General features: G+C 42.3%; 1 protein-coding gene across 1 annotated transcript; it reads left to right on the plus strand.

Annotated features, from left to right (window-relative positions):
• The first annotated feature begins 2,970 nt into the window (after positions 1–2,970).
• On the plus strand, positions 2,971–26,946 carry LOC137619681 (protein SEC13 homolog). The gene is made up of 7 exons (XM_068349933.1): positions 2,971–3,116; positions 6,937–7,110; positions 17,030–17,168; positions 22,925–23,055; positions 23,308–23,562; positions 23,718–23,861; positions 26,263–26,946. Exons 1-7 carry the CDS (start codon positions 3,114–3,116, stop codon positions 26,350–26,352), a joined length of 936 nt encoding a protein of 311 aa, XP_068206034.1. The 5' UTR covers positions 2,971–3,113; the 3' UTR covers positions 26,353–26,946.
• The last annotated feature ends 768 nt before the right edge of the window (positions 26,947–27,714 follow it).

Below are 27,714 nucleotides of genomic sequence, written 5' to 3' on the forward strand. Positions count from 1 at the left end.
CGAGGTATTTAGAGTATCGCACAGCGCATTCTGTGTTAATTGTAAAATCTACGTTATCAAAATACTTAGAAAAGAAGTCTTTAGTTTCCTCTTGAAAGCCTTGATATCTTCTATCTCTCGCATGTCTAGTGGGAGCTTATTGTTTAATGTTTGGGTCGCATATTTGAAAGCTCTAGAACATACAGATCAATACATATTGAGTACAATAATTTGAAACCATCTGTAGCTATTCTCATGTGTAGTAATTCTCCTAGATGTTTTGGACGTCTGGTTCTGATATATTGGTGGGTTATTGAACCAGGATACGATGAATCACATTTTGGCTTAAAACGTCAAATAGGGCAATATGATAGGATGTAGAAAATTCAAATGGAGCAATATAATAGGATGTAAAAACGTCAAACAGGAAAATATATTAGGGTGTAAAACCGTCAAACAGGAAAATATATTAGGGTGTAAAACCGTCAAACAGGAAAATATATTAGGGTGTAAAAACGTCAAATAGGGCAATATGATAGGATGTAGAAAATTCAAATGGAGCAATATAATACGATGTAAAAACGTCAAACAGGAAAATATATTAGGGTGTAAAACCGTCAAACAGGAAAATATATTAGGGTGTAAAAACGTCAAATAGGGCAATATGATAGGATGTAGAAACGTCAAATGGGGCAATATAGTAGGATGTAAAAACGTCAAACAGGAAAATATATTAGGGTGTAAAACCGTCAAACAGGAAAATATATTAGGGTGTAAAAACGTCAAATAGGGCAATATGATAGGATGTAGAAACGTCAAATGGGGCAATATAGTAGGATGTAAAAACGTCAAACAGGAAAATATATTAGGGTGTAAAACCGTCAAACAGGAAAATATATTAGGGTGTAAAAACGTCAAATGGGGCAATATGATAGGATGTAGAAACGTCAAATGGGGCAATATAGTAGAATGTAAAAACGTCAAACAGGAAAATATATTAGGGTGTAAAACCGTCAAACAGGAAAATATATTAGGATGTAAAAACGTCAAATAGGGCAATATGATAGGATGTAGAAACGTTAAATGGGGCAATATAGTAGGATGTAAAAACGTCAAACAGGAAAATATATTAGGGTATAAAAACGTCAAATAGGGAAATATAATATGTGGAAACTTCTAATAGGGAAACATAATAGGATGTAAAAACGTCAAATAGGGAATATTGTAGGATGTAAAAACATCAAATAGGGAAATATAATAGGATATACAAACGTCAAATAGGAAAATATATTATGTAAAAGCAGGGAAATATAAGAGGATGCAAAAACCTCAAATAGGGAATATAATAGGATGTGAAAACCTCAAATAGGGAAATATAATGGGATGTGAAAACGTCAAATATGGAAATATTGTCATGTAAAAACATCAAATAGGGATATATAATATGTAAAAACGTCAAATAGGAAAATATAATGGGATGTAAAAACGCCAAATAGGGAAATGTGATATGATGTAAAACGTCAAATACAGAAATATAACAGTACGTAAAAGCGACAAATGGAAATATATATGACGTACAGACGTTAAATACGGAAATATAATGGAACATAATAATGTCAAATAGGGAAATATGATAGGATGTATAAATGTCAAATGTGGCATTAAAATATGATGGTCAAAATAATATAACTTGAGAATTTTAATATATATATAAGGACTGACCAGAAAGCTAGGATCTTTCATTTTATTTTTTTTCACCCCACTGACAAACCGAATACTCTGACAAATCCCTCACACATATGACAAACCTTTACACTCTAATATATGTAGAAGACTTTAACTGTACACGTCAGGGGTAGACAAGACTTTTTAACTGTGGTAACCTTCTCTTCTAAGATATTCTGTAATCAAACAATTTTCTCTAATAATTTTGTGTCCTAACCTTTGTATCACACTATCTTTGGTTAGAGTTTTCTTGGTGGTAAATAAACTTTTCTCTCAAATTTTATTTTTTTTTTCAAATGATGCTTTAAGGAAGCATAATTAAAGGGTTGCGGACATTTTGCGGATTCTGGCTTTTTATTATAGTTTTCTTTATTGTTGTCTTTTATCTCCATTTTCCAAACAACCCCTTTTGTCCTTATCTGTGTATATAGTCCCTTTGCAAGCAATCAATTTTGTCCTTATCTGCGTATACAGTCATGTTCGTTTTTCTCTTGCTTCCACTTCGTTAAAGGCAACTGTCTCAGAGAGAAACTGTTGAATTAATCCAAATCTTATTATGAGAAATCGAGAAGAGGAAAGTGATGCATACTACGTGATGAAAGAAATCGTATGAGATTTAAATTCTTATGACATGAAATATATTCATACATGATAACCACTTTTGCAGTTACTGTATTTTGAATGAGCTAAAATTCTATTGCATGAAATTGAACATACAATATAAACTTCACCAATCTATTCCGGGATATGATGTCATGAAATTATATTTTCATGGCAGTGTTTGTCAAGACCATGTAAAACTGAGTGGATTTTTTTTATGATGTTCTTTGAAAAAAAGTATTTCAGGAATCTATATCTGAATGACAGTTCTAAATTCACACACATTCACTCACACTCACACACCTACAAACAAACAAACAAACACACACGCGTTTACTCATGTGTTCAATGTTTGATTACACATCTATGTAAGTTTGAGGCTGACATGAATTTCTCTTTATAGTTTATATATGACAGATCTATTTTAAAGTTATTACTGATCTTAAAATATAATAATTACTTCTCATCTCATATAGTTAATGTATTTCCTCTCCTCAGTGGGCTCTATTTCCTAGTTGGAACCCTTGGGCTTATAGTATCCTGCTTTTCCAACTAGGGTTGCAGCTCAGCTAGTAAAATTGATTATCGTAATAATGATTGAAATTAATTATTATATTAATAACATACAAAGTTTCAATAGTTAATTGATTATATAATTAGCCTTAACTCTGGGGACATTACCTATTTTCACGTCATTACTGCCACGTCTCCTACAGACGATCACCGACTCACTGTTGTTTTTGTTGTTCTAACGGGGTTGCAATTCTACAGACGTGGTGAGGTGCTTCGCACTACAACTCTCACAAACCATGGTAATATAATTTTATTCTGCCTTAAATAGTGAATTTAATACCCATTAAATGTAAGAATATTGTACGCAGGTTTAATTTAATCTACATGAAGCTTTATGGTCGAAGAACGTATTAATGGGCTCCTAGTATGGTAACGGTGTCAAGTCATTATGCTTATTTTATATTTCCCAGTTACAAATATACCCATATAAACATATATAATATCACAAATTTAAGTTCCTCATATTGTAGTATAAGGTATAATACGTTATATAACCGCTAACACGAATTGGGAAATTTTCAAATTTTGGCCTGGATGTCAAGCCGTTTGTAGCTAGGCGGACCTCAGCGGTAACAGAATTACTTACTTACTTACTTGTTTACTTGTTTTGGGTTTAAATCCAACCCTCCACTGAAGTCGAGTGAACTATTTCTCGGGCGGGTCCATATTAATAACCTAACGAAACATTTTCATTATAACTTATACAATTCTTTGATTGTAGCATCTTCCAAATCATATAATCTTGTGAAAAGTAATGTCGTTAGTTTCTTCTTAAATTCAGTTGCTCCCTTTAGGTCCATCATTTCAGTTGGCAGTTTATTATAATGTCTAGGAGCACAGTAGCTAAAAGCCCTTTCACCAAATTTACTATTTGTTCTTGGTTCAGATAGCCTATGTTTGTCACTCATGTGTCTTATGTTAACATTTGTTTCTAGTTCTAGTTTGTTCAGGCATTCTTTTAGATATTTTGGTTCAGTATCTTAAACGTTAGTAAGAGTAGCTTGTATTCAATTCTTGCTTTTACCAGCAGCCAGTGTAATTTAATTAGTGCAGGGGTAACTCTTTCCCTATTGTGTAGTCTTTTTTATTAATCTAGCGGCTCTGTTCTGTACTCTGAATTTTCTTCAGCTGATAATTTGGTAAGCCATAGAACAGTGAGTTGCAGTAATCAATTCTTGAAAATATGTGGTGATTAATGAGTATGGCCATAGATTTTTCATCTAAGTATTTACTAATAAATGCTATGTTTCTAATATGATAGTTACAATTTCTTACCATATTTATATGTTCATTCATTGTCAGTCTATCATCCATGATTACTCCAAGATTTCTGACAGATTTCTTCAGGTCAATGATCGATTGACCTATTTCAATTCTTTGGAAGCATTCGATTCTTTTTATATCTTTTTCATTTCCAAAAATTATTATTATTATTATTATTATTACAAGCTAAGATACAATTGTAAATTTTCAAATGGCTTATGTCAATTCAATTGTAGCTTAGTAGTGGTTTAGGGTGATTGGCTGTAAATTATTATTATTATTATTATTATTATTACCCCCAGTTAAGCTACAATCTTAGTTGGAAATACAGTATGCTATAAGCCCAAGGGACCCAACATGGAAAATAGTCTAGTAGGGAAAGGAAATAAAGAAATTAAGTCAATATGAGAATTAATAAGTAAATATATAAAGTATTGTAATATCGATAACAATGTTGAAATAAATCTGTTATCTATAAACAATGAAGAGAGACTTATGTCAATTGGTTTAACATAAAATCATTCGCTTTACGTTTGAACTAATAGCGATTCAACCGGCAGATTAGGAAGATCATTCCACTATCTGGTAACTGATGGAATAAAATTAGTTTGCAATATTCATGCATATCAGATGTACATTGGAATACTTTTAGTTAAATCATGGGATACACTTCATTGTGGAGATTACTCTCATCTGAAGGCAGTTCATTCTTAAATCTGGTAACCGATGGAATAAAATTAGTTTACAATATTCATGCATATCGGATGTACATTGGAATATTTTTTATTCATATCAAGAGATGTGCTTCAGTGTGGAGATTAGGCAACTCTCTGCTGTTGGCAGTTTATTCTTAAAACTAGTCGAGCTTTTTTTTGTTGAACAATTTAGCAGGTTTTGTTAAAGTTTTTATAGGAGATATTTATGTTAATGTTGTTACTCTTCCTAAAAATTCTGTTCTTCCTCGTTTCCTTAACTCATTGGGCTATTTAACCAGTTGGAGCCCCTAGGCTTATAGCATCCTGCTTTTCCAACTAGGGTTGTAGCTTAGTAAGTTATAATCTGGTATTTTAAAATTCCTGTTGTGTCTGCAGTTAGGGCAGGGCTATGCAATAAACAAGGTGTAAAGAAAGAATTAAAGAAATAACTCATTATATTGAATGTTGTCAATAATATAGAGCTGAAATAATGGGTGCTTAATTCCACAGTCCTTAACAATTATTTGCCACTGGTGGAGATTAGGATGGCTGTCAGCACTGAATTACAGTACTGTACCATATGGTACTAGTATTGTCTTTCAAATTTGTTTGTTGAAGATTATTTGTAAGGTTTTGCAATTTCTGAAAAAAATATTCACCAAATTAATGATCGTAAAATCCATCGTTTAACATCTTTGAAGAGGTGTGAATTAAAAAAAAAGCCCTGTTTTTTTTTACAATATATCATAATTAAAAATAATGGCTAATCACTGGATTATAGCAAAACCTGTATGTATCCAACCTAGTGTATCCTTAGAGCTACATCATACCTAGCTAAGCAATTATTTTATCCTTGGATCAACTGGGACAAATAGCATTAAAAAATTTAGATCCTACAAATTTAAGGACCTGAAAATTTTGTCCAATGGAAATTGTTATAGTTTAATGGTGAAAGTTGTAATTATAAAAAAGATTCAATTGTCATCGCACAAAACTCTCGAAAGTCAATTGAAAGTACATATAAACAAATGAACAGGAACTAATGTTTGCATCTTATAACTTTGTAAGCAGCCCGTCCAGGAGGACGACACTCGAAAATCAAACCATTGTTCTCTTAGCTAGTGCCTCTACACCAGGGTCTTCCACTGCCTTGGGTTAGAGTTCTCGTGCTAGAGGGTACACTCTGGCCCTCTATTCTTTTTCTGTATTTCCTTGCCTCACTGGGTTATTTTCTCTGTTGGAGCCCTTGAGCTTATAGCATCCTGCTTTTACAACTAAGGCTGTAGTTTAGTTAGTAATAATAATGATAATGATAATAACAGCAACTACTCGTTAGGGAGCATGTTATGTAATGAAGTTTTCAGTGATTTTGTATGTAATGAAGTTTTCAGTGATTTTGTATGTAATGAAGTTTTCAGTGATTTTGTAAGTAATACGTTTGCGTTCAGTTATGTCTATCCTTGTGCTATAGTGAATAATACAGGTACTGGATTTTTTGGCATACTTTAGTCACTGTAAAGTGTGCCCCAATCTGTTATATCCTTATGCATATTTCAGTATGCAACAAACTGTCAATCATTTCGTCTGCTTAAAACATAACTAAAGACATTTACCCAGAGAAATGGTTTAACTAACGTATATAGATGGAACTTTGGCGTAGAGACATAAACACCAAGATGCTATGGCTTAAAGCCTGAGGTCTGGCTATTCTATGCTGATAGGACTTACAATGATTATTATTTATGGATTAGTTTTCTGGTGTAAATCTTAAAATACACGTTCAAAAAACTCGTCAAAATTTTGATGCAAAATTTTGACGCATTTTTTTGAACGTGTATGGGCCCCTTTAGCCTTGCAGTATCTAAAGTTATTGTGTTTTTGATGTTATATATGAATATATGCTCAGTTGAATATTAGTAAAAATAATTAAAATATACCTTTTACGAGGCAAATAGCTTTTAATGTTTACTATGCATGGCATATGTACAGTACTGTGATGTGAAATAGAATTACCGGTAAGCTAGAAATAATTTTTAAGGATCTGTTGTTTATCTGCATTTACTGTATCTAACGTACTGTTTATGTATTTCTTTGTTACCAGGTGTCTGTTATAAGCAATGTAGTAACTGGCCATGATGACATGATTCATGATGCCCAAATGGATTATTATGGAACCCGACTAGCTACCTGTTCTTCTGACCGCTCTGTCAAAATCTTTGAAGTTAAGGGTACAGCGCATACATTGATTGCGGATCTCAGAGAACATGAAGGACCGGTAAGCATTAACAGAATTTTTTGTCATTTTAGACTGATAATTTGAAATTGACGAAACAAATTGTTGAAATTTGAAACTATGTAGTATGAAGGAAGGTTATTCTAAGGCCTTTGTTACTAAGTGAGATTTAAAGATATGAACTTAGAAAAATTTATAATGGTATAGAAAAGCAAAAACAATGTTTTTATTTTGTTCCTACACAAATACAAACCAAAGTTGCAGTTAAACTTTTATAACGAGGTGTAAACAGGTGGTGGGTAGTTACTGGTTGGGAGTGCGAAAGCCCCACCCCCCTGCTTGCTCACTGAGCACTCACTTTGAATTCAGCCATCAGTGAGCACAGACATTTTTCCACTGGATGGAATATTTTGACTTTACTGTATAATTCTTTTTCTTTCCTGTGTGCTAATAACTGTTTACTGTTTACAGTTTACAGGACGTTCATAGGCCGGAATGGCATGAGGTTAAAATGATCCACACCTACTGTTCTGTTGAGGACTCTGAGAGATCTACTCCTCTTCTGACCGATTGAGCCTACAATGCGACCAGATATTTTACAAAACGGTGGTATTCTTTCAGCGTCCCATTGTGGAGAGAATCTTGGACTTCTCATCACGAAGGGAAACGAGGCGCAGATTTGTCGTATGAGAAGCCTGATTTCCTCAGGTTTACCACTTCGGTATACCGTACCAAGGATTCTTTTGTCCTCTGCAACATAGAAGAGAGATGTTTTCTCGGAGTACAGTAACCATTCCCTTTGGTATGAACTGTTATCTTCCGTGGAGGGGAAGACATAGTTCAGAGCCAGCCACGAAAGGTTTTCGCTGGGCCAGAGGCCATATTTGGAATAGAGCCTCCGTCTCGGAGCCCACAATGTAGGGCTATCGATTAGCCATGAGGCAGATAGTATTATCATCAGTGGAGTGATTCTTACTTATATGTAGCTTGGACTAGACTGTATCTTCAAGGTCTTCAGTTCCCTTAAGAAGCCCCTGTGTGGACTTGAAGTTGACGATATACAGAGCCTCACCCTTAGGATAGTCACCTTCATTACATGGGTATTGGCGGGACAAGTCAACAGGCGGTATAGTTTCCCCTTTATTTTGCCCTATTTGGGAAACAAAGGCAAATCTCATACTCCTTCATACCCAGCATCACTGTTCAGAGACTGGAGTCAATCAACGTGTGATTCTTAGTGCGCTGTCTTCCTGATTGCATATATGGAAGAAGAAACTGTTTGGTTACTCTTGTGCTTTGCAACTACTCCTGCAACTCTGCAACATCTTTTGTCAGCCCTGTGAAGAGGAAAAGAAGAGGTTGGGGGAACACTTTCTTCCATGTTAAGGGAGATAATTGACCAAACCCTTTTGCCACCTTCTCCGTCTTGCTCTGGAAAAACTGGAATTCGAAGCGCTAAGGTTGTTAGAGTTCAAGCTCCTCGTTAATGATTTTTAATTGCCTTTTGTTCCGTAACCGAAATACAAACCACGCTATTTACATTGGGTTTACTTTCGGCGTAGCTGAAATGACGAGCCAATAGTTTTTAACGAGGGTTAACTACCCCCGCGCTAGTTAGCGGGGGTAGGGGAAGGGGTAGCTTGCTACCCCTCCCCCCCCACACACCGGTGATTTGCTTCACTTCACTTTTGGCTCCGGCGATGAACAGACGTGTCTGTCCATCGTCCTCGTTTGACAGCCTAAATCTATTTTGCTTTTCCTCAGTTTGTGTGCGTTTGAAGTTGTCCTCACCCATGGATATCCATCATGCGCAAGTGCCCTGGTATTGCCGGTCGCCCTTGCGGTACTTTCATGTCTGCGGTGGATACGGATCCTCACACTCTTTGCCCGCAGTGTCGAGGCCGACGGTGTGATAGAGAAAATAATTGTAGTGAGTGCAGGGAGTGGACTGCCTCCCAGTGGGAGAAGTTTGGCTGCTGGCGTAAGAAGTCCAAGAGAGACCGTTCTCCTTCTGGGGTTGCATTGAAGGAGGAAGGCTCTCGGGACTCTTCTTTCGCCGCCCAAACCTCCTCCGAAGCTCCCCTTCGTCTGGCTCCTAAGGAGAGATCGCCGAGTGGGGGCGGAGGCCCTAGTTCTGTTTCCCGACCTTGGGTTGGGGGAGAGGGCGTCGCCTCCCATAGCGGGGCGGCTCCCCCTCCTCCCCCGGGGGAGGTTATTGATAATGATTCGTTGTCTCATGATGATCTCTTTCAGCTTTGGGCTTCCTTGGGGCTGAAGGGCCTGCCCTCCAAGGAAGCCCTGATTGATCTTGTCCAGTTGGGGGCCGCTGTTAAGCAGTCGCCGGTGATAGCAGAGATAGATCCTCTGTCTATCGTCGACGTCGTGGTGACAGAGGCTTCTGACGGGTCGGGGCAAACCTCTGCGGTTCCTGATGAGGATGACGTTGCTGAAGGCTCTCCTCCCCCTTCTGTACATCCTTCGAAAGGGGAGGGGAGTCCCACGGGCTCTTCTGCTGCCAAGCCTCCCTCTCGGGGGAGCGCATTGACTGAGACTCCCCTTCGGAGGACGGATGATCCTGATGACCCTCCTCGTGGCCGCCTTTGCCGTAAGGCTCACCGTCCGCTGCGTCGTAAGGGCCTCCCGTCTCCCTATAAGGGTGCTAAGAGGCGCCTTTTTGAATCTTCTCCTCCTTCCTCCGAGGGAGACTCTCCTCGCCGTAAGCAGTCTGCAGCTCCTGCCTCCTTAGACCTCTCCGGGGATCGATCTCCAACGCCTTCCAGACCTTCCGCTCCTGGTGCAGATGGACAGCAGTCTGACCTCGTCATCCGACGGGCAACGGTCCCTTCGGGGCAAAGGGTTGCCTCCCACGGTGTGGGGGCTTCCCTTGCACGTCAGGGTTCCCCTGCACGCCCTTCTGCAGTGTTAGCGCACAGGCGCTCTCCTGCTCGTCAGCGTTCCCCTGATCGCCAGCGCTCTCCTGATGAGCGTCGGCCTACTGCTCGCCAGCGCTCTCCTGAGTGCTCCGAACATCCTGCTGTTCCTGTTGTTCGCCCTGCGCGCCAGCGGTCTCCTGGGCGCCCTTCAGCAGTGTTAACGCACAGGCGCGCTCCTGCTCGTCAGCGTTCTCCTGATCGCCAGCGCTCTCCTGAGTACTCCGAACATCCTGCTGTTCCTGTTGTGCGCCCTGCGCGCCATCGGTCTCCTGAGCGTTCTAGATCTCCTGCTCACGCGCCCACGTTCTCCCGCGCGACCTGGAACTTCGGTTCAGGTCTTGGACAAGGACTCTTCTCCTCGCCCTCGCGATCCTGTTCGCCAGCCTGTTACAGCAACGCTCGCGGTCGCCTGCGCGTAGTTCTAATGCTACTGTACGCCCTCGCGCCCACGCTCCTCCTGTTCCTGAGGCCGTTCGTGAACGGTCGCCTTTGCGCAACGCGCCGGTAGCTTCCACACAGGATTCCACGCGTCGCCCTTCTGCTCGGCAAGAACCACAGACGCGTCAACGTTTGCCTGCTCATCAGCGATCTCCTGCGCGTCAACGATCCCCAGTGTGTAGCGATCTCTTGAACATCGGCGATCCCCTGACCGCCTGCGTGATCTTTCGCCTGCGCGCAAGCGCTCTCCTATGCGTCGGCGCCCAGAGGATCTGGAGAGACATGGGTCTCCTTCTTCCAGCTCAACCGCTCGCGGTTGCTCGCCTGCGCGTTCTACGCGCCATCTCTCGCCAACGCGCCACCATGCGCCAACGCGCCATCGCTCGCCTACGCGCCAGCGTTCACCAACGCACCATCGATCGCCTGCTCGCCATCGATCTCCCACGCATTACAGGTCCCCTGGGCACCATCAACAGCAGTTGTTGGAGCGATCCCGTTCGCTCGCGTGCCAACTCGTTCCCTCGCCGACGCGCTCACTCGCCAGCTCGCCCTCGCGCTCACGTGCTTACTCGCCCACGCGTTCACTCGTCTACACGCCCGCTCGATTGTCTCCGCGCGATCGCTCCCGCGCTCGATTGTCTCCGCGCGATCGCTCCCGCGCTCGATTGTCTCCGCGCGATCGCTCCTGCGCTCGATTGTCTCCGCGCGATCGCTCCCGCGCTCGATTGTCTCCGCGCATTTGCGCACCCGCGCTTCAACAGCCTCTCGCGCGCGACTCCTTAGTGTCGCCTACGCACGAGCGTCAGCGCGACCCCCGTTCGCGTCGGGTTCCGCAGCTCGCGACAGCAGCAGGGACGCGTGTCGCCAGACCCCAATCAGGATCGCCCCCGCCTAAGTTAGGCACAGGCCTCTGTGTCAGGATAGGGAAGACCCATCAGAGAGACCAGAACAACTTTCTTCCCCTTTTTCTTCACAGGCAGGTCCATAGGTGTCCACTCCGAAGGATCGTTCGATCCCCTTCCCTCCAGCGGGAATTTCGGACTCTGTGTCTGTGACTCGGCAGTCCTGGTTTGGTCCTCTGATGCGGGCATTAGTGAAGGCTATGAAGCCGTCACTCGTCGATCAAGGACACAAACCAACGACGGCCTCGCCCCCGCTGAAGAGAAGGAGAGGAGTGGACTTCGTGGTGACTTCTCCGAGGGAGAAGCTGGTTCCTAAGAGGTCCGTTAGGAAGGCTCCATCCCCTTCGCAGGCGCTTTCTCCTTCTCCTGAAGACGAGGCTTTTCCGTCCTCAGGAGAATCCAGTGAGGTAGCGGTCTCCCCCTCGGCACCAAGGGGGGAGTCGTCTACTCATGGAGGGGAATCGTCTCGCGTGGAAGGCACCTTCCAGGCCTCTTTTGTTGGGGTCGTGTATCCTGCCCAGGAGGGAACCTAAAGACTCCAAGACAGTTCCGAAGTCGTCTTCGCGAATTCGTCAGGTTCCAGCTGCACCCCGGGAGAACGTCCACGCATCTCCCCAGGAAGAGATTCCGGGGACGGGAGACCTAGCTGTCAGTCCGCAGGGAGGAGATCAGCAAGAGTCGGAGCACGCCTTCTGGCAAGTCCTGAGCCTGATGAGGCAACTCAACGGGTTCATGGATCCCGTGATCGCCCTCCGGGAAGGCAAGGACACGGTCCTGGATCAGGTGTTCGGTACTCAGAAGCCCCCCAACGCCAGCGCGGCTTTGCCCTGGTTCCAGGGGCTAAAGAGTGCCAGAGCCAGGGCCAATGCTCAACTCGCGGGTCTCTACTCCTCCAGTCGTTCCTCTGCCGGGAACAAACTCCTCCCACCACCTCGTCTCCAGCAGAGGAGGTACTTCAAGATCATGGGGGAGTCTAGCCTCGCTCTTCCCCTCCATCATTCGGTAGAAGAGCTCGCTAGGGGAGTTCCCCTTGAGAAGCTCTCCGCCCGGCAGGTGACGTTCTCGGCTTCGGAGATCCTGAGCCATGAGAAGGTCGCGAAGTGTGCCATGCAGGCCATTTCGTGGCTGGATATCTGGCTAGGTTCTCTGGGCATCCTATTGCGCTCCAAGGATCTGTCTAAGGAGACCAATAGGAAGGCCCTGGAGACCTTCCTCCTCTCGGGCACTCGCTCCATCGAGTTCCTGGCACTTCAGGTTACTAACCTTTGGGCCAACTCGGTGTTGAAGCGACGTGACGCGGTGACCGAGAAGATTCATCCGAAGGTCCCCGCCGTGGACGTCTGCAGGCTCAGGCACGCTTCCCTCCTTGGGGGGAATCTGTTCGAGCCTCAGGACATGGAACGCACAGCTGAGAGGTGGAGGCAGTCGAGCCAGGACTCCCTCCTCCAAAGGGCCCTTACATCTCGGCCCTATAAGCCTCCAGCTCCGCAGCAACCGCAGCAGCAGCCTCGCAAGACACCAAAGCAGGCGCCGGCAGCTAAGAAAGTGGTGTCTAAGCCCCAGTCCTTTCCAGCCAAGGTCAAGAGGGGTGGTAATTCCTCCAGGGGAGGTAAAACTCCTAGAGGGAGCGGCTGCGGCCGCAAACGCTAGGAGTGGCACTCCCCCCGTGTGTCCACCTGTGGGGGGATGCCTTCAAAGTTGCGTGCACAGGTGGCAGCAACAAGGGGCCGATGCTTGGACGGTCTCTGTGATCGGCCAAGGCTATCGCGTCCCATTCACGAGATCTCTACCTCCCCTGACAGCGAATCCAGTGTCGTTGAGCTCCTATGCCATGGGATCGGTAAAGGGGCTAGCCCTATGGGCAGAAGTCGAGACCATGCTCAAGAAGGATGCTCTCCAGGAGGTCGTCGATGGCTCCCCAGGCTTCTTCAGTCGACTCTTTCTTGTAAAGAAGGCGTCTGGAGGCTGGAGACCTGTCATCGACCTCTCAGCTCTGAACAAGTTTGTCAAGCAAACTCCGTTCAGCATGGAGACAGCAGACACGGTCAGACTTGCTGTGAGACCACAAGACTTCATGTGCACACTGGATCTAAAGGACGCGAGACTTCATGTGCACACTGGATCTAAAGGACGCGTACTTCCAGATCCCAATCCATCCGTCTTCCAGGAAGTACTTGAGATTCAGCCTAGACAGCAAGACCTACCAGTTCAAGGTGCTGTGCTTCGGTCTCTCCACAGCACCTCAGGTGTTCACCAGAGTGTTCACCCTGATTTCATCTTGGGCGCACAGGAACGGCATCCGTCTCCTTCGTTATCTGGACGACTGGCTGATCCTAGCAGATTCGGAGTCGACCCTTCTTCAACACCGAGATAGGCTTCTGGGACTTTGCCAGGATCTGGGATCGTGGTAAATCTCGAGAAATCCTCTCTGCAGCCGTCCCAACGACTGGTTTATCTAGGCATGTTGTTAGACACCAATCTCCACAAAGCCTTTCCATCAGACGACAGGATAGCAAGGCTGAGGAGGGTGGCGGAACCTTTCCTCAGGCGAGAAGAGCTTCCCGCCCAATCGTGGTTGCGTCTCTTAGGTCACCTGTCCTCCCTGCCTCGTCTGGTTCCAAATGGCCGTCTCAGGATGAGATCCCTGCAGTGGCGGCTCAAGTCCCGGTGGAATCAAGGATCCGATTCCCCGGACGTGCAGGTCCCGATAGGACCTTCGGAACAAGCGGACCTGCGGTGGTGGCTGGTCGCCGAGAACCTGCGAAAGGGAGTAGATCCTCTCGTCCTCCCCCCGGAGTTGACACTGTTTTCGGACGCGTCAAAAGAAGGGTGGGGGGCGCACATTCTGAACCAGAGGACCTCAGGCCTTTGGTCAGAATCAGAAAAGTACCTACACATAGAGATGAAGGCCGTTTTTCTGGCTCTTCAACAGTTCCAACGGACCCTGGCGGGTCGCTCCGTGGTGGTGATGAGCGACTACACCATGGTAGTGGCTTATATCAACAAGCAGGGAGGTACTTTTTCGCAGCAGCTATCCCATCTTGCAGTAGAGATTCTGAGGTGGACCGAAGTCCACTCAATAACACTATCAGCTCGCTTTATTCCTGGCAAGAGGAATGTGCTCGCCGACAGTCTGAGCAGGGCTTCGCAGATAGTGAGTACCGAGTGGTCTTTGGATCCTCAGATAGCCAACAAAGTCCTGACTTTGTGGGGTTCCCCGACCGTGGATCTGTTCGCGACAGCCTTGAACTTCAAGCTGCCCCTGTACTGCTCCCCAGTCCCGGACCCCAAGGCACTCTGGCAAGATGCTTTCCAACAACGGTGGGACAACATCGACGTGTACGCCTTCCCACCGTTCTGTCTGATGAGAAGGGTGCTCAACAGGACCAGACTATCGGTCAACTGTTCGATGACTCTGGTAGCTCCGCTATGGCATCACGCGGAATGGTTCCCGGACCTTCTGCAGCTCCTGACGGAGCTCCCGAGAGAACTCCCTCCACGACACGAGCTACTCAGACAACCACACTGCAACATCTTTCACAAGGCCATAGCCTCGCTTCGGCTTCACGCCTGGAGACTGTCCAGCGTCTCCTCACGGAGAAGGGCTTTTCGCAACAGGTTGCGGAGAGAATGTCTCGGCACCTGCGAAAGTCCTCTGAGGGAGTCTACCAGGCAAAGTGGAGAGTCTTCTGTGGTTGGTGTCGTGGGAGGGGTATCTCTCCACTCGATACCACTATTCCAGCAATAGCGGAGTTCCTCGTGTATCTGCGGGAGGAAATGCGCCTTTCGGTCTCAGCGGTGAAAGGCTATCGCTCAACCTTAAGCTTGGCTTTTAGGCTTAAAGGAGTGGACATTTCTTCCTCGCTGGAACACTCTCTACTCATACATAGCTATGAGCTCACCTGCCCTCAGTCGGAAGTGAGACCTCCTCCTTGGAACGTGGTTCGGGTTCTCAGGGCTCTTAGAGACCTCCCTTCGAACCATTACGCCAGGCCTCTGATCGCCACATGTCTTGGAAGACGGCTTTCCTGCTCGCTTTGGCCTCGGCCAAGTGAGTTAGTGAACTCCATGGTCTCTCGTACGACATCGCCCATTCAAGGGGATGGGGGGAGGTAACGTTCAGGTTCGTCCCTGAGTTTGTTGCCAAGACTCAGAATCCTGGAGTGCCGGATCCACGATTCGACTCTTTCAGGATCGCGAGTCTCCGTTCTGTAACAAGCGACCCAGACCAACTGCTACTATGTCCAGTGAGGAGTCTGAGGTATTACTTGAAGAGAACAGCTGCAGTTTGTCCTCAAGTGCGAGCATTGTTTGTTAGCACAGGCAGGACGAAGAGGAGGGTCACCAAGAATACCATCTCGGCTTGGATTCGAAGGGTTATCCATCACGCCTTGAATCCAGACCCTCCTCCGTCACGTCGCCCTAGGGCACACGATGTCAGGGGCATTGCTACGTCCTGGCCTTCAAGAGAAACTTCTCTGTGACGCAGGTGCTTCAAGCTGGGGTCTGGAAGCGTCGGACGACCTTCACAGCCCATTACCTGCAGGACGTGACCCACAGGAGCCTCGATACGTTTTCTATCGGCCCTGTGGTGGCTGCACAACAGCTGGTCTAACCTCAGGCTCCTTTATGGACAAGTAGCAGTAGGTTGAGGGCGTTGTTATCCGGTTTTAGTCTGCGTGAATGAAAGAGTATGTCGTCTGACCCTTACTTCTTTCTTCATCCTCCCCTCTCTTGGGGAAGCAGCATCCTGGTCTCCGCATAGCTGACCTCAACCTCTGCAGGTAATCCATGCTTCCTTGTGCTCCTAGTATTAAGTTTAATACTGTCGCGTCCCCCATACCCTGACGAGGTGGTATTGGGAACGTCCTATCCTGGATTTCTATCTAAAGGTCTCAAGGTCAACTTCATAGGACGAGTCACACTCTTCCTACACACACAACTTATGTAGGCCACACGTTCCTCGCGAAGCAAGGAACTTGTGAGGTGCAGGGGCTCCTTTTCTCAAGTGCTACTCACTGGGAGGTGGAGCCCCCGGGTAAAGCCAAAGTCAGTAAGGCTGGGGACTTTCCGCCCTTCCTAAGGGGTAAGTCACCCAATGTAAATAGCGTGGTTTGTATTTCGGTTACGGAACAAATGACAAATTCGGAGATAATTTGTATTTTTTCCTAACCATACAAACCTTAGCTATTTACACATATTTGCCTGCCAGCCCTGTCCCCCAAGTCAAGTCCTACCTCTAAGTGAAGTGAAGCAAATCACCGGTGTGTGGGGGGGGGGAGGGGTAGCAAGCTACCCCTTCCCCTACCCCCGCTAACTAGCGCGGGGTTAGTCAACCCTCGTTAAAAACTATTGGCTCGTCATTTCAGCTACGCCGAAAGTAAACCCAATGTAAATAGCTAAGGTTTGTATGGTTAGGAAAAATACAAATTATCTCCGAATTTGTCATATTCCAGGTACTCTGTTATCATTCTCCTATGCAAAGGACTCGGGGTTTTTATATTTAAGGAAAAATACAAATGACATGTACAGTACTTCCAGATTTGTCATATTTATTGTGTTAATGGTGTCAGGAATTTATCCTGTAAAGTTTTTGTTGCTTGTATGTTTGTTATGGATAATTAAATTGAAATTGATTGGTACAGTACACGGAATGTAGATTGAGAGGTATTTTTTACTTCATTTTAGGTATGGCAAGTTGCATGGGCACACCCAGTCTTCGGGAACATCTTGGCATCGTGCAGCTATGACCGGAAGGTTATCATATGGCAAGAAGATGGTCACAAATGGAAAAAAATCTACGAATATGCTAATCATGACTCTTCAGGTGAGATGAGATTTATGTTTAATTTAAATGGGTTATCAAAGTTCAGTCATTCTTGTAATTTTTAGTCGTAAAGGGACTTTTAGTTTAGCTTATTGTTTGTGTAATTATGATTACTCTGTAGCTCATTATTTGTTTGCTTTTTCCTGATGAGGGGAGTAACAACTTAGGAATGATAGTATTCAAATTGTATTCAGCTGACAGGTGGGAGAAATTTTATATTGAAGTAATTCTAACTTATTTTAGAAGAAATTTTTGATTACTTCAATAAAGCATTATAAAGTAATTTAGTCGCAAACTAAGAACCTTTGATGGTGGAAGAATGGATTAAGGTATTCTGAGAATGTTAGATCATTAATAGGTCTCCTTCAAAATAACGGATTCAGAAATGGTGGATCTTTCATAGAATCTTGTTTGTTCAAACCATGTTCTGGTGCCAGGATTGGTTCTAAATAGGTCCCCCAGAGTTAACTATATATATTTTCCCGAAAATTCGAATTGTATTTTAAGTATTTATAACCAGTTTTGTTGGTGTGAACCACTCTGTTTTGTGTATCCCTGGCCTTTGTATCTTTAAAGTCTGGGATGACCCCAGTCGGAACTGGTCTATAGGGTGGTGATAAAACTGAAAGAGTAAATTGAAAAGCTCCCAAGAATGATGTAGAATATATAAATCACTAGATAAGCAGTCAGTAATATACTGGATTCATGTCTGTAATCATCATTAATCTCAAAACTCAAAATTAAACAACAATGTGACTTGGCCAATTATAGGACTCTTTTAACCTTCCCTACTTTAACTTAGTGTTGTAAGTTTGCAGGTCATACCAAAGCTATATTATTATTATGGACTTCATCCCCTCCCTTCATACTCAACCTGAGTTAAATCTTTGCAAAGCAGAGTAGCCTAAGTTCCTTGACTTGCAGGTGAAGCACAAAAAATAATAACTGTGAAATATAGAAACTTATAACCACCTCACCTAGCACTGTCCGAGTGAGTCAGGGAACCCTTTCTCCCCATTGGCATTTCACTCATAATTCTTGGTTAAGTTTAGTGTGCAGGGCTAGAGTGAGACATTTGTTCCTTTCATCCCAATCTGATTAACCTCAGAAAAGTGAGGTATCTGTATGGGGAAGAGGGTACCTTTCTACAGCATACTTCTGTGTGGATAAAGTTTTGATTTCATCTCCAAAAGCTATGAGATTAATATGCTTGCCTTCAGCACTTCTAAAAAAAAACAAAGCAAACACTGTTAAGATTAATACGTTTGAGTTGTGGAAGTTGTGAGAGTGCAGAAAACAACTAATAATTTTATTGGGAAATAGTTACTTACCGTATTACAGTGAACCCTCGTTTATCGCGGTAGATAGGTTCCAGACGCGGGCGCGATAGGTGAAAATCCGCGAAGTAGTGACAGCATATTTACCTATTTATTTAACATGTATATTCGGACTTTTAAAACCTTCCCTTGTACGTAGTACTGTTAACAAACCACCCTTTAATGTACAGAACACTTAATGCATGTACTACAGCACCCTAAACTAAAACAGGCACAAATATTAAAGGCGATTTTATATCATGTGTTTCCTAAACACCTAAAAAGCACGATAAAAAATGGCAACCAATGTTTTGTTTACGTTCATCTCTGATCATAATGAAGAAACAAACTCATTTAGTGTACACATATATGTACGTATAGGTTAGTTTTTGCATCGATTATATTGATTATACAGTACTGTATGTTGATTTTTTTATTACCAATGTTTTAGTTTACGTATTTTTCTTAGGACTTCCAAATGAAATCTTTTTCTTTATGACGCCGCCTGAAACGACGGCGTGTACGCTCAGTAAACAACCACGCTCAGAACAAACAAGGCATTTAACGCGCATGATGATAGTGATAAATAATGATACAGTACATACAGTATTTACAGTAAAAGCATTTACAAAATATGTTACCTTACAAATATAAATTATACAGTACTTGTACGTAGCAAAGCAGGAAAACAATTTGAGAGAGAGAGAGAGAGAGAGAGAGAGAGAGAGAGAGAGAGAGAGAGAGAGAGAGATTGTTTTACGTACGTAAATGTAAATTTTAAACAAAAAAAATATGATAGGTTACAACATGTAGACTTTTAAAACCTTCCCTTTAACTTAATGCATACAGTACGTACATTACTAAACTATAAAACAGGTTAAAGTAAAAAATAAAGATTGTTACTGTACTCACCACGAAAGAAGTTCAAGAAAAACTTGAATGACGATGGCGATGAATTTGCTGCACAGTAGAAATGATGATGATGAAGCTGATGATGTGTTCTACTGTGCAGTCAATGATAGTATTTTACGTCTCTTCAGACGGAGGTGTCTTTTCCTGGGACACCTCTTCAACTTCTTCAATTTCTTCCGAAGGCGTACTAGCAGGAGGAACTGGCTCTTTTTTGCGAGGCTGAAAAAACATTGTGACCGGAAGTTGTTGCCGCTGCTTCTTTTTTCGATCCAAGAGCATCCTGTAGGGAGTCGTGATGTCATCAACCTTGTTGCAGAATTGCATCGAGCGAACCATATCCTCGTCCCACTCTTGCAACATTTCTTTCGCCTCCTTCATATGGTTGCAGAACTTGGCAAGCCGTTCTAATGTTAAGCCCGTTTCTTCGACATTTTCTTGGGTCTCTTCCTGGGTACCCTCACTCTCTTCCTCACTTGCCGATTTCGTCAGGTCTTCGAGGTCTGCGTCAGTTAGGGGCTGGGAATGGCAGTCCAACAACTCGTCGACGTCTTCAGTCGTCATGTCGCCAAACCCGTCACCCCCAATTATGGCAGCCAACTGCACAGATTTCCGTATTGCAGAGTGTTGGATTTCCGACGGAGTAAATCCCTTGTCGTCGTAAACAATATCGGGCCACAGCTTCTTCCAGCTCGCATTTACGGTTGCAGGTTTCATCTCTTGAAGTGCCTTTTGAATATTCTGCAGGCACGTGGCTATGGTGTACTGCCGCCAGTACGCCTTCAAGTTGAAGTCTTCATCCTCGTCATCTTGGGCAGCATCCACACACGCAACGAGGTCTGCCAAGGTATTCTTCGTGTAGAGGGCCTTGAACGCCCTGATAACCCCCTGGTCCATTGGTTGAATTAATGACGTGGTGTTGGGTGGCAGGAACTCAACCTGAACGCCCTCACGCGACAGGTCAGTTGCGTGTCCACCAGCGTTATCCATAAGGAGAAGGATCTTGAATGGCAAGCCCTTCTCTAAGAGATATTCATGGACTTGCGGGATGAAACACTGGTGGAACCAGTTGGAGGTCAGCATCTTCGTAATCCATGCTTTTTGATTATGCATCCAGTACACGGGAAGGAGATTCTTATTTTTATTTTTCAAAGCGCGAGGATTTTTCGACTTATAAATAAGCCCCGGCTTTAACAAAAATCCAGCAGCATTGCCACACATCACGAGGGTAACGCGATCCTTGAATGCCTTAAAGCCAGAGGCTTTGGCTTCCTCTTTGAACAGGAAAGTTCGCGACGGCATTCTCTTCCAAAACAAGCCGGTTTCATCCATATTAAAGACTTGTTCCGGCTTGTATCCACCTTCAGCGATAATGTTCTTGAAAGTCTGGTTCACGTAAGTTTCAGCAGCGGCAGTGTCAGCGGAAGCAGACTCCCCATGCAGGGAAACGCTTTTCAGGGCGAAGCGTTTCTGAAACTTCGCGAACCATCCTTTGCTTGCGGAAAAACGTTTCTGAGGCTGGGAATCAGTGGATGTCCCTGGTTGAGGATCATCTGCATCATCATCATCTTCAGCATGGTTGCCGTCGTCCTCTTTAGGTTCCTTTGCAGCAAAATTCTCATATAAGCTCAAAGCCTTTGTTTGGATGGTGTTCGTATCCAACGCTATGTTCTTCTTCCGGCAGTCGGCAATCCACACAGCTAAAGCACCTTCCATGCGTACGATCGTTTTATTACGCGTTGTAACGACTCGCTTCGCTGATCTGCTAAAGGTGATTGCAGCAGTCTTTCTAATGTTCGCCTCGTCCTTCTTGATGTAGCGAACGGTGGATTCGTTGATGCCAAAATGGCGGCCGGCGGCCGCGTAACTTCTACCATCTTTTAACATGTCGAGAAGCGTAACCTTCTCAGCTATCGTCATCATTCTTCGGTGGCGTTTAGGCTCACTACCAGCCTTACTAGAAGCAGAACGCTTGGGAGGCATTGTAACAGAAAGTTCAACAAAAAGTTCAACTTAAAACAGTCGCACACAGCACAGATTAAACTTCACAAACTTAAGAACGTCTACTCAGCAATACGCGGAAAGAGAAAGTGAACGATGCAGCCCCGCGAGAACTTTGATGCTGCGGGTAGAAGATGCGGGCAAAACACCAATCACAGGCTAGATAACAAAACTTGAGTTTTGATTCGTCATCTATCAGCGCTTGAACCAATCACAACCCGTCTTAGTACTATGGCGCGTTGGTTACTCATAGAAGATGCCCCCGCGCATACTGAACGTACGTAGATTAAGTACAATACAGTACCGTAATAATAATAAATAATGATAATAATACTGTACAGTAATAATAATAATAATAATGATTAATAATAATAACAATAATAATTTTATTAACAACAACAACAATAATAATAATAATAACAATAATAATAAAAATTTACGTACGCTATTTTACGCCTCTCTCTCTCTCTCTCTCTCTCTCTCTCTCTCTCTCTCTCTCTCTCTCTCTCTCTCTCTCTCTCTCTCTCTCGTACGCTTACAGTATTCGAAATGTGATTTTTGCAACAAAGAATATTATTGGATGCAGTACTGTACTACGTACGTATACATACAAAAGATTCATGGAAAAGAAGCACATCCATTACAGTACACACCATTCTAATATGGTATGACTGCATCTGATTTGCGTTTCACGTTCGATTTAATTTTACTACGTACTGAATTATCGTATGATCACATTCTCTTTTCGTGTTTTATTTCTTTCTGTGCTGAATTATATATCATATGTAATGCAATGAACAATCAGTAAGAGCAGATATTACTAATTACAGTATTAATGGAATTACAGGTAACAAAATATCGTATTTGGTTATCTTCAGATTTCGCGGTATTTTCGAATTTTCCGGAAAATCCGCGATATGTATATATATATGGGTTATGGGAAAACCCCGCGAAGTGGTGAATCCGCGATTGTCGAACCGCGAAGTAGCGAGGGTTCACTGTATGTCTTGGAAAAACATCCAATGAAGTTCCGATGTGTCATGTATGCATCACAAGAACCATTGTCCAAAAAGCTATGGAGTACCTTAAAAATGAAAACAAAGGACTTGAGAGAAGTATGGGCCATTAGACTTGCCGTTGTGTAACTTATTCTTCATCTACCTCTCATACACCTTAAGAGAGAAAATGTAGCATTGCAAATTTGTTTGAAATGGTTTGTTTTGAGGCCTGTATAAAATAAATGACTGTCAAGAATAACAGGGACACAGTTTCTCAGATTAGTACAGAATTATCTCCTTGTATTCTAGATTCAGCTTGTTTAAAGTAGAGCCAAAGGAGGCCAGTATTAGGCCACAATTTGATTTCAAAGTTTTATTTAGGAGTGTAGTTACTGTATTAGAAGAGCAGCTGCTTGGGGGCTCAGGCGAGTACCGTGGTCAATGACCTCTTGAAGGAATTCACTGTCTTTTGTGTTGAACATGCCAGCAATATATTAGCATTTTTAACAAATAAAATAATCTTTAATTCCAGTGAATAGTGTATGTTGGGCGCCACACGAGTTCGGAATGATTTTGGCTTGTGCATCTTCTGATGGCTCTGTTTCAGTGTTGTCATACGTTTCTGACACATGGGAATCCAAAAAGATCACTAATGCTCATTCGGTAAGTTGCTGTATCTTCTTAAATATCTGATTTTCTCTTTATTCTCATACAATGTTCTACTGGTGTTTAATTATACAGTAGATTAATTCACGGTCAACATATGAAAGAGGAAAATCTTTGACTGTAAACTTGTGTAAAATGTTGACAATCATCATTGGCAGAGGCCTGAAAACTCCGATTTCTCTTTCTACCTGGTTGATCTCTAATGCTATCTTCTGATTCAAAAAGAATTCATTTAATGTATCCCATTAGATTGGCTGCAATGCTGTCAGCTGGGCCCCTGCAATAGCCTCAGGATCAGCTGATGGGTCCACCAACAGACCTGGGGGTCCCGTCCAGCGTCTCGTAACTGGTGGATGCGACACGTATGTCAAGGTCTGGCGACTAGAAGCATCTGGGGAATGGGTTGAAGAATTCAAGTTGGAGGGTCATTCCGATTGGGTGCGTGATGTTGCTTGGGCGCCATCCATTGGTCTTCCTCGTTCTGTTATTGCATCATGTTCCCAGGTTGGTGTATTTGCAGTATTTCTATTTTTTTTCAAGTACAGTACTTGTACTGTATTTTAAGTGCCAAAAATAATCAGGAAAATTAAATTTTGAATTTATTTTTGACATATGAGTCAGGGTTCCAATGTTTTGAAGAGATTTCATCTCTCTTTCAGGATAGAAGAGTTATAATATGGGTAAACGATAGTGCAACGGGGGTATGGCACCACAGAGAGCTGAATACATTTGATGATGTCATCTGGCATGTCAGCTGGTCTGTCACCGGAAACATTCTAGCCGTGTCAGGTGGAGACAACAAGGTGAGTTTAGTGGAGGTTCTGTTGAAAATAATTATTGGTATTAATTGATTATGATTTCATTATATATATGGTTTTTCTACTTTAGAATCTCTAGTCATTTTAATCCTATTTTACATTTTTAATATCATTTATATATTGATGACTGCCTTGACATGGTATGCTACCTTGTGTCACATAGATTTGGCTCACAAGATTATCTCTCAAAGAGGTGGCTGATGATCCAGGTACTCTTTCACTCTGTGTCTTAAGAGCAGTCAGAAAGTATTTAAACAAACTTCTTGCCACACACATCACTTGCAATCCCAACAAAATTTTCTTTTACTAACTTCCACTCCTCCAAATTACCAGTTTCTCTTACTTTCACTTTGTTATATGCCATTTTCAACCTTTCTTGATATTTACTTTTTACCCCCGGTTTTATTAGCTCTTCAACCCTCACTAGCTCCCTTTTACATCCACCTACTCTATTCCCCCACTCTTTTGCTACAACTAATTTTCTTTCCACAAAAAATGATCAGACATACCGTTAGCCATACCCCTAAACACGTGCACGCCTTTCAATCTTCCAAACATTCTTTTAGTTATCAACACATAATCCATTAACGCCCTTTCTACCACTCTTTCATTTGCCACTCTTACCCATGTATACTTGTTTTTATCTTTCTTTTTGAAAAAGCTAGAACTTAATCACTCTTGCTCAACACACATATCTACCAGTCTCTCACCACTCTCATTTTCACCTGGTACGCCATACTTCCCAATGACACCTTCTACCTCTCCAGCACCCACTCTAGCATTTAAGTCACCCATGACAACTACATAATTCATTCTACCCAGTCCTTCTACACACCTAGTTAATTCATTCCAGAACTCATTCCTCTCTTCTTCACTTTTCTCACAACCTGGCCCATACACACTGACAAAAGCCCAACATTCCTTACCCAACCTAACCCTTACCCACATTAACCTAGATGATATCTCCTTCCATTCCACTACTTTACCTGTCATCCATTCACTCAGCAATAAAGCCACACCTCTTGCTCTTCCCCTTTCAATCCCAGACACTCTACCAGACATTTCACCAAACATCACTTCAACTTTCCCTTTTATTTTTCTCACACAAAGCCAATATATCCATCCTTCTATTTCTAAACATACTTCCAATTTCACATCTTTTACTCTATTGTACTACATCCACGCACATTCAAACACCCCAAAACTAGAGTGCGGGGAGCAGTCACTCTCTCCCCAGCTCCACTTCTTTGATGTCTCACAGGATTATAATACAGGAGAGGGGGTTCCCAGCCCCCTCGTCCCGTCCCTTTTAGTTGCCTCTTACGACACGCAGGGATACGTTGGCGCTATTCTAATTGTTTTTATGCCACCGTGGCCACAGGGGGCACAACTGAAATAAAACTTCTAGAATACAGTGTAGTATTGAGCCTCATGATAGAGGAGGCCTGACTATTACAACTAACTGCATACTTAGTATAGTTTTACGAACAATATTCCTCTGATCTGGACCAAGTACCAACGGGCAATCGTTCTGTTTCATATAAATAATTTGGCAAGTTGGATTATGCCTCTAATGCTAGGTGCACAAATTTTCAATTCTACTTTAGCAGTGTATGCATGAGCTAACAAACGGTTGCATCATCAGATGGCTAGCAGCCAATTTGCACTATTATATGGCTGGAAGCCACATTATTCTTGGTGTAGGCTTTTTATTTTCTTACTATACTGTAATGAAATACAGTACATATTGTTAAAGTTTCCTGTGGATGTTTGGTGTTAGCCGCACATTATTTTTTGTATGCAAATAAGAAACTTTTTGATCAAAACAAATCCATTTTAATATTTTATTGTAAATGTGATATATACTGTAGATTATTTATAATACAGTACTCTTATTTTATTTAACTTACTGTAATTTTTTAGAATGAAAAATCTGGAAGGTATTTGAAGCAAAGATATACAGTATAGGAAAATGGTTTTGTACTTAGTACAGTGATTTGGTGTAAGGGAATCATTACTCTTTATATACCAATATTGATAAAAAGAAGTGATTAAAACAATTAATAATGTAATGTTCTCCGTAAGAATGTTCGCTCTAAAACCATGAGCTGAACTAGACTTGAAATCAAGAGAGTAACATATTTCCGTACACCCTTTACCCCATTTTCCAATTTCTCTTACTTTACCCAATGTAATTCATAATATATTGAGTTCTGAAAATGTGTATACACAAATGAATATGTAGTTGTTTTTACACAAATACAAGCAGAGTCTTAGGTAAAGGACTCGGGTTTGTTACACTTTCAGTAAAAGAAAACACGTCATGGACGTGTGTTTGTGTTAGATTTTTTGCTTAATCTGTTCCTTCTCTCTTTTTTTTATCCAGGTAAGCTTATGGAAGGAGACTCTGGAAGGTGAATGGGTTTGCTTGAATGACTCGGCTGCAGTTCAAAATGTTGAACCACGCACTTTGTAAAACAATTTAAATTTTCATTAGTTAAAATTCTTTCTCTTCGTTGATGGAGATTTTGATAACTGAAGGCTAAGTTTAAAGTAACATAAAACATCTGAAAGTAAACTTTATATCCTTCCATTATTGTATTACAGTATTTTCTTATATTTTTAGTTATGAATTCTCTCAAAGAATTGAAATATTTTTTTTTAGAGAGCTCTTGTGGAGATCGTTGTTACTGATATCTGTATATGATTTAGTAGTAGTGAAGTTGAATGTAGTCTTTGGGTTGTACATGTGAGCGAGAAAGAATCGAAATTACTGTAATATGAGTAGTCAACTTTATTTTGTTAATTTTGGATTAATTGTAGTAGTTGTGATGAAAGCCGTGGTGAATAAACAATGTTGTGACTGTAATGAACAAAAATGTAAATGGTAAAGTGACCAATTATTTTTGTCATTTATTTAATAAGATATTATTTGCATTTTTGTCTGCTTCCTTGTGCATTTTGGTTCCATTGTAAAGAAATAGGAAGAGGAATTTTGTATTTTCTAATGAAAAGCATTATTGTCAAATTTATATATTGCTTGGTTAAATAAATTATAGTAAATTTTGTATATACGGAGTTTTCTTTCCTTTCATTGTCAGCTGTGAAAATTGATTTTGCCTCAAAAATATTTTTCATATTGTACTATACATTATTGTAGTTTTTTAACTAGTGATTACTTTTCATGTTAATATATAAAATTTTGAAGTGTTATATCTGTTAATATTTTATTCTGTACGTATTGTGGTTCCTGTAATTCCTTTTAGTGTTATGTATGACTTTTGTGATTGCTTTTCATTCTGACACTAGCAGTGAAATTTGAAATCTTTGTGGATGGATAGTAACAGCTATTATTTTCTTAAAAAGCCATTCTGGTTAGATGCAGTAATGTCTGGTGTTCCTAAGGACAGTGCTTTTAACTCTACTTTTCATATATAAATTTACTTTTCATATATGAATATCTTGTTTGACCTTAAAACAATTTAGTTGCTAACGGATTCTGCCATTCTCACCTTCTGACTTTAGACCTGTGTTGGTTGGATCTCTTTTAACATAGATCTAGCCATTGCTTGTGCATGGGGGAAAATATGGCCTAAGAAGATGAACCATAACAAAACAGTTAAAGAATTATTTTCAATATAATCTGTACCTATTCCTATGTAGATGCAAACTTTTTTGTCATTTAAATGTTTTACACTTCTAGTTATGTTTCCTATGAACAGAATAGTAAAAGAAAATGGGTTCTGTTGCACCCTGGTCTGCTACCATAGCAACTCCACTGCTGGGCGCCATGCACTGCTGCTAGGACCTCGATCATCTTCTGGTTGTCATTAAGACT

The sequence above is a fragment of the Palaemon carinicauda genome, chromosome 26 (assembly GCF_036898095.1).
Source record: "Palaemon carinicauda isolate YSFRI2023 chromosome 26, ASM3689809v2, whole genome shotgun sequence".
Lineage (NCBI taxonomy): Eukaryota > Metazoa > Arthropoda > Malacostraca > Decapoda > Palaemonidae > Palaemon > Palaemon carinicauda.

Bases quoted from the DNA above. Each gene is read 5' to 3' on its own strand.
- LOC137619681 (XM_068349933.1), top strand. The intron at 17,169-22,924 runs GTGAGATGAGAT...CTTTAATTCCAG, and splicing joins TGCTAATCATGACTCTTCAG to TGAATAGTGTATGTTGGGCG. The intron at 23,563-23,717 runs GTTGGTGTATTT...TCTCTCTTTCAG, and splicing joins TTATTGCATCATGTTCCCAG to GATAGAAGAGTTATAATATG.